This window comes from Perissodus microlepis, chromosome 8 (assembly GCF_051167445.1).
Source record: "Perissodus microlepis isolate ML-2025 ecotype Zambia chromosome 8, ASM5116744v1, whole genome shotgun sequence".
Lineage (NCBI taxonomy): Eukaryota > Metazoa > Chordata > Actinopteri > Cichliformes > Cichlidae > Perissodus > Perissodus microlepis.
The window spans coordinates 5,060,619-5,074,340 of NC_140468.1; the positions used below are offsets into that span (position 1 = coordinate 5,060,619).

At 41.9% G+C, this 13,722-nt stretch overlaps 1 protein-coding gene across 3 annotated transcripts in view; it reads right to left on the reverse strand.

Moving 5' to 3' along the window:
* Positions 1–13,722, reverse strand: part of LOC146381208 (rho GTPase-activating protein 44-like) — a 104,819-nt gene that overhangs the window by 10,967 nt on the left and 80,130 nt on the right. The window contains exons 14-19 of one of the 3 annotated variants that reach the window (XM_084937126.1): positions 9,569–9,682; positions 8,622–8,713; positions 8,326–8,506; positions 4,030–4,047; positions 1,726–1,917; positions 440–973 (exon numbers count right to left, since the gene is read on the reverse strand). In XM_084937126.1, the coding sequence (XP_084793252.1) occupies positions 440–973; positions 1,726–1,917; positions 4,030–4,047; positions 8,326–8,506; positions 8,622–8,713; positions 9,569–9,682 (1,131 nt within the window). The remainder of the gene's footprint in view (positions 1–439; positions 974–1,725; positions 1,918–4,029; positions 4,048–8,325; positions 8,507–8,621; positions 8,714–9,568; positions 9,683–13,722) is intronic. The other 2 variants (XM_084937124.1, XM_084937125.1) reach the window with 2 other exon arrangements.

A 13,722-nucleotide genomic window follows, 5' to 3' on the forward strand; every position in this document is an offset into this window, starting at 1 on the left:
CAAACTGTCCGGGTGACCACAAACAGTGCTGTTTTGCTCCTGCATACATCATTGCCTTCGCATTCAAAATCTCACTGACTCATTAACGCTGACTTTTATAATCATTGACTGAAAGCTTTGGATTTCCTTTGTTGCCTGGCAACAGGCTCCTGAATACCCTGCTCACATGGAAAGTTATGGATTGCATACATGGCAGCAAAATTAAAGATGGATGTGATAATGGAATCCTTAAAGCGCTTTGATTTCTATAAGTGACAGCTGCAAACCAAGCGAGTTAATAGGACACAGAGTAGGGTGGCACTGAAGGGAGTTTCTTTTTTTCTTTTTTTTAAAAAAATCACCCCTCTCTCGTGCTTCCTTGTCCCTGCAGGGGCCTCTCCTTATTTGTGTGTGATTTGTGTTGTTAGTGGGAGCGGGTTGAGCAGGGCTCTGTATTTACCTCGTCAGCTTGGCTCCTCTCTCCCGGCTACAGGCACAGGCTGCCCATGGAGGTGGAGCAGGGAGAGGGGTGCTGGGGGTTTTCGGGGAGCCAAGGAAGAGATCGTGACGAGTGAGAACGAGCGGGGGTTTGATGTAAAGGGAGGAGCCATTCGTTTCGGATGGGGGCCCATGCGGAGCAATAGACGGGGAGGTCGGTTTGGGCAGATGCAGGGAGTTAGGTTTGGGGTTGGAATTGACATCAAGCTGCTGAGGGGACGGGCACAGGGAGTGAGGGAGCGGGGGCGGGCTGTACCCAGTGCGGCGGGGTGGAGGGGACGGGCCAGGGGGCACAGATTCGGGGCTGGGGGCAACGGGACGCATACCCGGAGGTGTTCGGGTGCGGAAATGGTGGTGAGGGAGCGAGTAGGAAGAGCAAGAGGAGGAGGAAGAGGAGGAAGAAGAGGAAGAGGGGTAAGGGGGAGGCGGCCTCTCCTCCTCTGGGGAGGGGTAGGCGTAACAGGAGTCCGACCAATTGGAGGATGCATCGTCTGAACTGCAATGATAGAAATATCAGTGATTCAAGCGGATGAATTCATTAGTTCTAGGACGAGGGATGTGTGGATTTGAAACTTTAAGTTTGGTCCATAACGAGGGAAAAATCAGGGGAAAAATCAGGTGAGGAGTAATCGTTGTTGGGACAGTGAAGTGAAGGCTCCAGGAGGGGAAGAGCACAAAGAAAACAAAATAATAAAACAGAAAATCAGCCACCTCATCCATTGCAGGCTCCTGCGACAATGGACCGTTATGCTGCTAATGATGCTCGGACTGATGGCAAAAGAAAAATAGAGATGTGATCCATGCACATGCAGCAATAAATAGTTTTCTACTGAACTGTGGATGAACCTTTCAACACATTTTGGTTAAACCCAGCCCTAAGTAGAAGTGAAATCTTCACATGATATGCAGTATCACCACTCAGGCAGAAAATTAACTCCACGCGTGACTCAGGAAATTCAGGGGGTGAGGAGATGTTGAAATGAAAAGAAGTTCTAAATGACATGCCTCATCAGGGTGGGTTCACACAGAGGTGAGGATGAACGACAGACAAGAAAACAAGGGGTGGAGGTGGGGTGGGTGGGGGTTGGAAGGGGCAGACAGCGCAGTTCGGGTGTCATTTGCAGGGCGCGGCAGCAGACGCGGTGACGAACGAGCAGCGGCAGCAGGTGTGTGCGCGGGCGTGGAGCAGGAGTAAAGGAGGGGTGGGGAGGTGAAACAGGAGGACGGGTGGGGCCACAACTGCCTTACCTGGCTCGGTCGCTGCTAGTGGGAGGAGGGGTGGGGGAGGGGGAGGCTGAGAATTCCCCAGGCTGCTCGGGGATGAGCGCATCAATGGGTGGGGTGGGGGGGTGCACACTCGGTGGCGTGGACAAGGATTTACGCGTAGACGACGATCCCCTGCGCGACACCCAAGAAGTGTCCATCACCCTGACACCCATGCTGCAGTGGGACAGAGATGCACAGCCAATCAAGTCAAAGGGCGTGTTTGTCTGTGTGTAGTTCAGGGGTCAGGTTTCCACACCCAAAACACATCATCCGGGGGGTAAAAGGGATCGGCTTTCCTGTCTCTCATTTATATCAGTGCATTTAAAAAAGGCCGACCCCAGACGAGCAGGTAGGGTCGCTCGGCTTCACTCACACGATTCCCAGCATGCAACAACACACATTCTCCTGCAACATGATGGAAAATAACTAATATATATTTTAAATAACTCAACAAACAAAAAGTAGTTTGGATGAAACAGGATGTGCGTTTCCGTCCTTTTCATTTTAAGTGCAAATCAGCAGAATTAATTGATGGCTGCATGCAAGTGGAAACATCCAGGACTAAGGAAATGAGGCCAGAGCAGGACTTCGCAAAGCAGTGCGTGACATCACAGTTGCTACATCCATCTTTTCCACTGTCTCCTGATGAGAACGGTATGTTGTTTCAGGGCTTCAACTTATATATAATTCAGACAGCTGGTGCTAATCCAGTGAATTCTGCAGGGTTTTTAATGCATTTATCCCACTGAGGGCTTGATTCTGCTAACTGAGGAAAACAGTCATTGTCAAACTAATTAATTACACATGTACTTTCCTGTGTCATTAAGACAGAATTGATCGATCTCATATAGGTCTCTTGGCTGTCTAGAGTTTGAGGAAGATCGATGCCACACTTAAGGTTTGTCAATTCTTCTTAGGGTTTGACGTAGTTTAACTTAATATGGCACAAAGTCTGTTGGAACAGCAGGCCCAAGGTAACTAAATCCACCCACCACTCCCTTCTTAGCTGCTCTTCTTCTGTATAAAACCAAATGTGGTTTTATGTATTTTATATCAAAGGTGACCCTTGCCTGGTAACAAATTCAAAAAAATGAAAGAAATCTACACAAGCCAAGCCAATACAAACAAACAAAATAAATAAATAAAAATGAAAAGATGGATATGAAAAGATATGAAAGTGAAGCCATTGCATCAGACCTGCATTCTTTCAAATGGCCAGCAGGTGGCGACTCTTCTGGATCCAAACAGAAGTCAGATTCTATAAAAGTAAAACCTTTCCTCGCAAGTTTATGCTTTGAATCACTTTGTTTCTTAGCAAATACAGCATTATGTTGTAAATGTTGGCCCTATTTAAAGTAAACTAGAGGAAAACCTTGGTACATTACCTACTGTACTTCAAAACTACGTGTGATGTCAAGGTGGCTACTTTAAAGTCAATAACTCTGTCAAGTTGGATACTTTGTCTATACACTTACCATAAGTACACAAGTATACTACTACTAGTGTAGTAGTAGTAGTGTTGTCTTAAATCAAACACAAAAGTAAACTAACTTTTCAGGGCGATGCTGCAGGTCATAAATCACTAAACCTCCTGAGTTTTCCTTTGTTTAAAGGAAGTATCCTCTAATGAGTCTAAAATGCGTTTTGGACAAATGAATATTAGAAAGAAAAATTCCATCACATGTAGACAGCTGACTCCGGCTGATGGAGCAGAGCTGTGCTGGAGGGCTGATCTAATTCGAAAAGCTTTTTATTTAATTACTAAAAGGCTGCACACTGTATAGATGGTTGACCACAAGCAGCAGACGTCCCCCTACCCAATCTGCACTTAGACAATAACACAGATAATGCAAGGTCAGTAAAAAGTATAGTGTTTTACCCCAGCTAAACTAACTGGCTTCCATTTCAAACAGATTACCACAAAAACCCCTCAATTAGTACGATAAGACAAAAACAGTAACTGTAACTATGCAGTCAGGTGAGATAAGCAACAAGAGGCTATTGTATCCACAGGCTGAACGAGTCAGTTCAGTATCAGAAACTGCAAAGATGCCTCTTACTTATATAAACAAAGAGAAACAGGCCTGTTTATTCACGTCCCCCCACTCTGCTGAGACACTGAACTACAGGAGTCCAAATATATCATTTCACACACACCCCTATGAAGCAATACACACTCAGACACATGACAAATGAGAGACAGCTCCTTTCAACGTGCAGCTGAGACGAACAGATGATGAACAGAGTGACAAGAGGATGAGTGGAGGAAAAGGAGCTATACCGTACCTTTGTATCTTCCTAATGCTGCAGTGTTAAAACAGAGACAAGCACAGTGAGGACACGAGCAGAGACCACGAAAGACTCGTCCGCTTGGACTCGTTAATAGCATTGTTATCAAAGAAGTGAAACAGGATAACGCTTTAAGAGAGGAGAACAGTGAAATATCGAGGCTTTAACCATGTCGAAAACTAAGGAGGAATTTAGCTATAATCAGGTCAATGTTTCCCTGGTGGATACAGTAAAATCCCCCAAAATATGCGAGAGGTTTCCTGCAGCTGCAGTGAGTCTTTAGTAAGTGTGGTTTCTCTGCAGTGGTAGAAACACAAAGTAAAAATGACTGGCACTCTGTCTTGACATTCCTTTTTGTTGGTCTCTGATTGAGCAATAACAAGCATTTCTACTGATATTACCAAGCGTGTACACACAGCCTGGGAAGAAACAGGTTTTATGAAGGATCTTTCAGTGAGTTTTGCACAGACTTTCACTCCCAGTCACAACCAGCAGTGATTTAGTGTAGTTCACGATAAAGGACGTGTTTCAACAGGCAGCATTTCTGAACTCTCAACATCTGTTTTCTATAGAAATCCAGCCTACAGTCAGACCCTTTGGCAAGTCTTTCAATATCAATTCTCTCATCAAAATCAAGAAGTGAACAAGATTTATATTACAACATTAAATATAAGGGTGGCAGAGAAAACCTTAACAAAGATGGTTTTGTAACCCATAGCAACGATTTGCTATAGGTTACAGAGACCCTAATGCAGCATCAGTCTTTCTTATCGGTTTACACGAAATACAGATGTTATTTTGAGATTTTTGTAACAGTTTTCCTAAAAATGAACAACTTTCCCAAAAGATCCCGACAAGTCATCAAACATCAGTAGGGGTTAAAGTGGGATTTGGCAGATGGAGGAGTCCTAAGATCTGCTGTAACAGGGCAGCAGGAGACTTAAAAAGGCATAAAATCTTTATGGATTTAACCGGCTTCGTCATACAATATATATAAGCAGATGTTAGAAGAGCCATCATGGCTGCTCTCCAACCCCTGGCCAGTATGAAGCCAGTATAAAGGTGGAATTTGGAAATGTTGCTAAAGAGCATCACCAGCTTAAAGGACTTCAAACAGTTCTTCTGGGAGCAAATCTTGCAACTCGGCAGATATCATGAAGTACCTCTATTTAGACCTCAGTAGAGTGAATGAGTCCTAAAACCTGGAAATGAGTTAGCATTTTGCACTTCTAGTTCCCTGAACTCGCAGGCAGTGGGTTCTAAAAATGTTCAGGGTTTTTTTTTTTAATGCTTTAATACATTCTGTAGTAGTTTTTGTAGCTCTGAACATTTTTTTTGTTCTATTGCAAAAAATTACGTAGTAAATACCTGACTCATGAATTTTGAAGCTTTTACTTCAGAAGATAAATGGCTACACAAGCAAAATTAACATTCAGGATAATTGTGGTGCACATAGAAGCTTAGTGGTGGTGATCTAGCATTAGCATTGCACTTCTTGTGATTGATTCAGTGATTGAGTGCTATCAATCAGGTTGTGTTGTGTAACAAAACATATAAGTATCATAAGTTTTATTTTGCAGTGCGCTGAAGAAGCGCACTGCAAAATAAAACAACTAGTCTAATGGAAGCTCCACCCACCTGCTGTTCAGACCTTCTGTTTATGTGGCTCAGCCAATCAGAAGAAAATGGGTGGAGCTCAAACTGTGAGTTTCAGACAGAGGATGAAGAGAAGGGCTGTAGCAAGGCTGAGGTAAGACAAACTAGGATTATTTTGAACTGTGAATCATGCAAAGCTACTCCAGAAGAATCCAAAAATAAGATTACAGGGCTGGAAATGGCTGTAATAGGTGCCCTTTAAACTTACACTTTTAACATTAAGTGAATATAATGATTCTTGCTTTTTAATCCAAGCTGGGATCTAATCTGTGCTATCAGTGTCAAAGAAGAAGACGAATGTTGGGCTATTTGTCTAATCATCACCTGCTCTCCCAGAGTTGCAGAGAAGTGCCGCAAGTTTAGTATCTAAATATTAATTAACTTATTAAACTGACATAAATTAAGTAAGAAATTAAAGAGCACTCATGTAAAAGCAGACTTTCTTTTAGTGGAGCAACAGCCTTTGGTTCTAAGGACTGTTTCTACTGAAAGTTGAGCTCTATTGATCCGACCCACACGGTCCAGGTTTAATTAGTCGGGCTACTTGTGGCCCCTGGGCTGCAGAGCTCAGGCTCCCCCCAGGCCCTGATAAGACTATGGGTGTATTAAAGCATTAGAGAAAGACACTCAGATTCAGACAGTGAAAGAGAAAGAAAGCGACTGACTGGTTTTCAGCTAATCCCTCTTCACAGTTTGAGGATTGTCGGATTGCTCATTTCACAGACTAAATGTCAGCTCACCCTCTGTCTTTTTCTTTCTCACTTCCAGATGTCTCAGTGAGCTGCAGAGAAAAGTTATGAGGGCCGGTCCTGTAGATAAAGAGTGAAACTGTATCGTTTTCTGTCCACCTCAGAGTGAAACTGAGCTTCTCACTGAGGTCACTTCTCACGGCAAACTTGTGTAATCGTTGGGGAATTTTCCTTCTCTTACTTCACACGTCCGACCCTGTCAGGAAGCAGTCGTGTGGAAAGTTTATGAGCCTCAATGTGGCCTTGTCTAGAAAAAATGTCTCTAGCTGTCAGTCAGCTGGATGACAGTGTACGCAGAGAAGACTGCTAATTAATTCAGAGACAGGTTTAAACAGGTGGAATCAGTGGAAGTTTTAGACAAGAAAGCCTATTTTTCCACTATTTCTTCTGCTTGAAGAAACAGTTTTATTTAGGGAGTCAGTCTGTGTACATATAAACTGTTTATATTTGTTTGCATATTAAAATCATACTGCAACAGACACTCACCAGCCACTTTATTAGGCACACCAGTTTAACTGCTCATTAATGCAAATTATCTCATCAGCCAATCATATGGCAGTAACTCAATCTATGCAGGCGGGTAGACATGGTCAAGATAATCTGCTGAAGTTCAAACCAAGTATCAAGAAGAAAGAACAAAATTGTGAGTGGCTGACAGAGAAGCTGGTCAGAGTATTTCAGAAACTGATGATCTTCTGGGATTTTTTCCACACAACCATCTCTGGGATTTACAGAAAAAGACCAAAGACAAAAAATATCCAGTGAGCGGCAGTTCTCTGGGCAAAAATGCCTCGTTGATGCAAGAGGTCAGAGGAAATCGGCTAAGTTACCCTGAGCTTATATGGAGGCAACCATGAGGGACACAGAAGAACATCTCTGAACTCACAAAAGGTCAAACATTGAAGCAGATTGACTCTAGCAGCAGACCACACTGAGTGCCAAGAACAGGAAACTGAGGCTACAATTTACATCAGCTCATCAAAATTGGCCAATAGAAGAACAGAAAGATGTGGTCTGGTCTGAAAAGTCTTGATTTCTGTTGCAACTTTGCAGTAAACAGCACAAAAGCACGGCTCCATCCTGCAGGTCAGGCTGCTGGTGGTGTAATAGTGTGGGGATATTTTATTGGCACACTTTAATTCCCTTAGGACCAACGGAGTGTAATTTAAACACCACATCATACCTGAGTATTGTTAATGATCATGTCCATCATGTCCATGTAATAGATGTCAGGTCACAAAGCTCAAATAATCTCAAACTGGTTTCTTGAACATGACAGTGAGTTGATTGTACTTAAACGGCCTCCAAAGTCACCAGATCTCAATCCAGTAGAGGACCTTTGGTGTGTGGTGGAACGGGAGATTCACATATTGGATCGGCAGAAACTGTGTGACTCTATCATGTCAATATGGACCAAATGTGCTAAAAATGTACTGATACTTGTCCAAAAGTTGATTCTGTTCATCTGGACGTAGCATTTTGTGGGAGAAACGTTTCGTCACTCATCCAAGTGACTTCTTCAGTCTCAGTCTCAGTGAGACTGAAGAATCTCAGTCTCACTGAAAATCTGAATATTTGGCGATTTAAAAATTGAATATATTTGTTATGTGCAGTCATCTATGAATCTATGACAGTACAGCTTAAAAGTAATCTTGTTCTGTGAATTATTTGTTTACGTTCTGCTTGGATCTGCTGATTGTTGTGTTTCAAACATATATGCTGCCAGTGGGAAGTTGCAGAGAGCTTTCTGAAACAAATCATACAAGATCAACTCTCATAATTTTTAGCCGTCATAAATGCCAGTACCAATATCCGCAAATAGCTAATATCTGCCAACATATCGGTCGGGCTCTGAAATGCATCGCTAAGAGACACAGAAGAGTCATACCCGTCCTTCTTATAAAACTCCAGCATCATGTTGTCTGTGGCGACGCTGAGCGGCCGCCGGCTCTGGTCGTTCTGCTTGCGATCCATCTGATCCATATCTGGAGACGGCATCGAGCTGTAGTTGGCGTTGTGGTTGGTGTGGACGGGGCTGCCGTAGTTTCCTGTGACATTGAACTCGATCTCTAACGAAGACAGAAGAAAACAGGAACAACTCAGTATTTTATTTTCTAAAATGCCATTTTAAGACTTCAAGAACAAACAAAGCAGGGCTGTTTCCTCTTCTTTTCCCCTCCTCACCTCCTGGGAAGAACCAGTCGGCGTGCTGGATGATGGGCTCGATGATGCCGACGATCTGTAGGGAAACTGCCGTCATCATCTCCGTGATGTTCCTGGAGCAAACGGAGAAGACACACTTTTTTTAATTGGGGGGGAGAAGTGTCTGTCTGTCTGTAAGAATTTCACACAGAGGGTGATTAGCACATTTTCATGATATTACCAAAGCATTAAAATGAGAAAATTAAAATCATTTCAGAACTGTGGTCTATTAAAGTACTAATTAAAAGTTAAGGGGGATGACGAGTTTGTAAGATTTACACAGAGATATAAAAGGAGACGTCCTTCACCCTATCCAAAACTGCCAAGTCATCATCTTTCTCCTAAATATATACGGTATAATAACAGCAGTCTCCTATGGATGAAGTTGTGTGTCTGCAGGCCTTTTTGTTAGTAGCAGCCCATGTTTTCGATTAAGAAAAAGAGGAAGAGAAACTGAGCTGCAATGAGAGAATTCCTTTGAGTCCCTCCATTCATTGTCTGCCACCTTTAATCATCAAGTTACTGCATGAAAAAGTGATTTTAAGGGACAAGCAGGAGGCAGTGCATGATAAAACCTGCAGCAATTACAATAAAACTAAAGTGACTTCACTCGCTTGCCTCTAATTAAATCTGGCCCTTGCTTTTGTTTGTTTAACTTCATAATTAAATTGTAACTGCAAGTCATGGTATAGAAGGTATCTCAGCACATGCATAATTCATGATGTGAAAATATTAGGATGAGATAGCAGGATGAAATAAGTGCACAATAATAATCAAATCAAACACACGGCACAACTCTTCCTCTCATCATGAGCCGATTTGTTTCCATGGTTCACTGGTACCAAGATCCAGCATTTTGTGTTCAGTTATGATCACACAGAAGAGGATAAGGTAACAAGCCACATGTATATGCATCTGCTATAACTCACCCGTCATTCTGAGTCCACAGCAGGTTGGGTCCGAGGACAATAGCAATGTTTCCAGGCGTCATCTTGTTCACATCCTGGTAGTCAGTCAGTTTGGACAGGAATTTGATTAAATACCTGTTAATTAAGGTGCAGAAAACAGATTATTCAATAAAAACAGAATTTAAATGTACATTCAACCTCTCTATCTAAACATTTAGACCATGAAACTGTTATATTCTGATACACCAGCTGTCATAGGGCGAGAGGCGAGGTAAACCCTGGACAGGTTGCCAGTCTGTTGCAGGGCTAACACAGAGAGACAGACAACTATTCACGCTCGCATTCACAGGTATGGGCAATTTGGATTAACCAATTAACCTATCCCCACAAGCTGCATGTCTTTGGACGGTGGGAGGAAGCCGGAGTACCCGGAGGCAACCCACGCAAACACGGGGAGAACATGCAAACTCCACACAGAAAGACCCCGGCCTGATGGTGGAATTGAACTCAAGACCTTCTTGCTGTGCGGCAACAGTGCTAACCACCGTGCCGCCCGCATTTGGAAAAAATGTAAAACAAAAATTAAACATTACCAATTATTATTTAATTGTTTCATTTAAAATAAAAACACTATTTATAAATCAACATTTTAAAATGAATTATTAATCCATTAATAAATACTTCAAAAATGAATTTCACAAAAAAAGTATTAAACTCTCAATAAAAACCTCATTTCAAAAACCATTTTCAAATTCCAAATTTAAAAACTGATTTTCACAATCTTTTTCCAAAATCTCAAGCAATCCAAATTAGCCACGAGGTGTGACGTAAGGAGCTCACTGATTGGTTGGGCAGACACCGGCTGGCTGTCTCGATTTTTCTACACTGCTGTTTTGTGCTCATAGCCTTGCAGTGCTAAGAAGTGTGTGTGCTTGTATAAAGGCCATTCAGCCTCAGTATTTACACTCTGCCCAACACGGATATATGATGAACGAAGGGTGTGTATGGGCTCAAAATGTGGTCATAAATATTTTGTACTTGTAAATCGGTTTTGTACTTGTAAATCAGGATTTGTATGTGCAAAAAAAATTTGTGTGTGCGTAAAAAAGATTTGTATGTGTAAAAAAAATTTGTGTGTGCGTAAAAAAGATTTGTATGTGTAAAAAAAATTTGTGTGTGCGTAAAAAAGATTTGTATGTGTAAAATAAATTTGTGTGTGCGTAAAAAAGATTTGTATGTGTAAAATAAATTTGTGTGTGCGTAAAAAAGATTTGTATGTGTAAAAAAGATCTGTGCGTGCGTAAAAAAGATTTGTGTGTGGACTTAGCCAAAAAAACCCCTGCAAGTTACAAGTACGAATTTTGACCCTATTTTTCTTCCTTTCATCTGATTGGTCAATGTCATGTCAATCACAAATGTAACAATCCAATCAGAGAACAGATGGGTTTGGCTGTTGGAGGGGCGCTTTTTTGAACTGCAGGTCCTTGAAGGGTAGCAGCTAGGTCCCCTAGCTTTCAGTAGCTGTTGAAAGGGTAAAGTTGTGGTATATCAGTGGTTAGAAATACCATTATTACTTTAGGATTAGTTTAACACAAAGTCAGAGCTGACCCGGGACCATGGCTGTGAGTCACAGTGCGCAGCATAAAAGTCCTTTCACATCAGACGCAGGATGTGCTGCTAATGCTAACTAAAAGCAAAGGATCCAGAATTTGTTGCGCTGGCTGCTGTGCTCTGTGGGTTTTTGCAGCAGCTCTACATGTACTAGATGCACCTGCTCCTTGTCTTTTCTATCTCTGACTTTATGTCCTCTACAAGAGTTTCTGGTTTTTTTTGCTAGTTCTTCAAATGTTCAATAAAAACATGTATGCTAATTGATAACGGAGAAAGCTTTGTAATGAAGACTGTCATTTCCAAAACACTGCCCCCCCCCCCCCCCCCCCGCGGTCCGCAGTGCTGTTGAAAAGGCTGTGGAAGTCCCTATATTAAACACATAGACCTGTGACACAAAAATCCCCAAACTCGGACGACCACAGACTGTTTTCCTTCGTGGTGATGAAGGAAAACGCTGGGTTGGCATGTAAAAGGGCATTTATTCCCTTCAAGGACCTGCAGTTCAAAAAAAGCCCCCCTCCGACAGCCAAACCCATCTGTTCTCTGATTGGATTGTTACATTTGTGATTGACATGACATTGACCAATCAGATGAAAGGAAGAAAAATAGGGTCAAAATTCGTACTTGTAACTTGCAGGGTTTTTTTTGGCTAAGTCCACACACAAATCTTTTTTACGCACGCACAGATCTTTTTTACACATACAAATCTTTTTTACGCACACACAAATTTATTTTACACATACAAATCTTTTTTACGCACACACAAATTTTTTTTTACACATACAAATTTTTTTTACACACACAAATTTTTTTTACACACACACAAATTTTTTTTACACATACAAATCCTGATTTACAAGTACAAAACCGATTTACAAGTACAAAATATTTATGACCACATTTTGAGCCCATAGGTGTGCGCCTGTGGACTCACCCTGACCACCTGTTTCAGGTAACGTCCTAACACGGCTAACGCTAGCGTCACCGCATGTTAGTGAAGAGTTAGGGGCGTGGCTGTTTTGACTGATTGGTGCTACTTGGTTGTAGTGATGGGATTTCCGACTCTTTTTAGAGAACCGACTCTTTCAGCTCGACTCACTAAAAAGAGCCAGCTCTTCAGGTTGTTTTGCTGCTTTAATTAATTTATATATGTTTATATATGTTTATATATAAATATATACGGTGGCCCCTAGAGACAAAGCACGTACAAACTCCAAAGCACGTACAAACTCAAAAACACATTTCTAGCGTTAACTGAACTTCCAAAACAGAGCTACCTAGAGCACTTAAATTACACAATTGAAAGCATATGTGTATTGTTTGTGTATTTATGGACAAGCACTCATATATACTCAAATAAATTTTTTTAAATTTTAAAAAAAAAAATTTACCTGTTACTACCAAACACCAAATCCGGTCGTTGGTACTTCCTGGCTTGTGTAGCCACTAGGTAACAAAAGCTCAACACTGCCCCTGGCATCCTGGAGCACTTCTGTTGTGTTTGTACGTGTTTTGGAGTTTGTACGTGCTTCCGGGTTTGTACGTGTTTTGGAGTTTGTACGTGTTTTGGAGTTTGTACGTGCTTTGTCTCTAGGGGCCACCGTAAATATACTTTTATTCAGGGGCCGATGGCGCGATATGGCAGCCTCGCCTCTGTCAGTCTGCCCCAGGGCAGCTGTGGCTACAACTGTAGCTTGCCTCCACCAGTGTGTGAATGTGAGAGTGAATGAATAGTGGAATTGTACAGCGCTTTGAGGGCCCCGAAAAGCGCTATATAAATGCAATCCATTATTATTATATTTATTCACTCCACATAAAATGTAATAAATAAATCATATAATACAAAAACCAACTATTTACATTTCAACTTTTAACTATTTAAATTTTCAGCTTTTTCCTTTTAAACAAATTTAAACACTAAACACTGCAAACCACAACACAATTAAATATAAATATGAAAAAATATGAAAACAAAAAGAAGATTCACATTCTCTGTCATATGGGCCTGCATCAATAAACTTTCTGAATCCTTTATCATCCGCAACTGAAAATAGTTGTGGATGATTACTATACCTTTCTAATGTGACGTTGTTGTCCCTGGCTCCCTCCCGCTCTGTTCCTGTGCTACTGAGTGTAACTACCGCCCCTCCCCCCTTTTCCCAGCGCAAAGCACAAGGCTCGCGTGCGGAGTGAAGCGGGAAAAAAGTGCGAGAGAGAGGGTGAGAGAAAGAAAAAAAAAAAACAACCCACGGCTCCCAATAAGGAGCCGGCTCGCATTGTTCACTTCAAAGAGTGGGCTCTAAGAGCCGTTTCATTTGCGACTGACACATCACTACCTGGTTGTGATACAGGCAGCTGGAGCCAACTGAGATGTGCTAACCCCACCTCTCCTTCAACTTGGTAAGCTGGACCTCGTTTTGATGCCTTTTGGAGCACCTTAAAGAGTTTCTGTGTGGGTTTCAGTTTTGGTGTATTAGCATTATATTAACCTATATACATGTTTCTGCGCATTATTCCCACACAGTTTATGGATACAGCTGTATCCTGCATGCTGGCATTTGCTG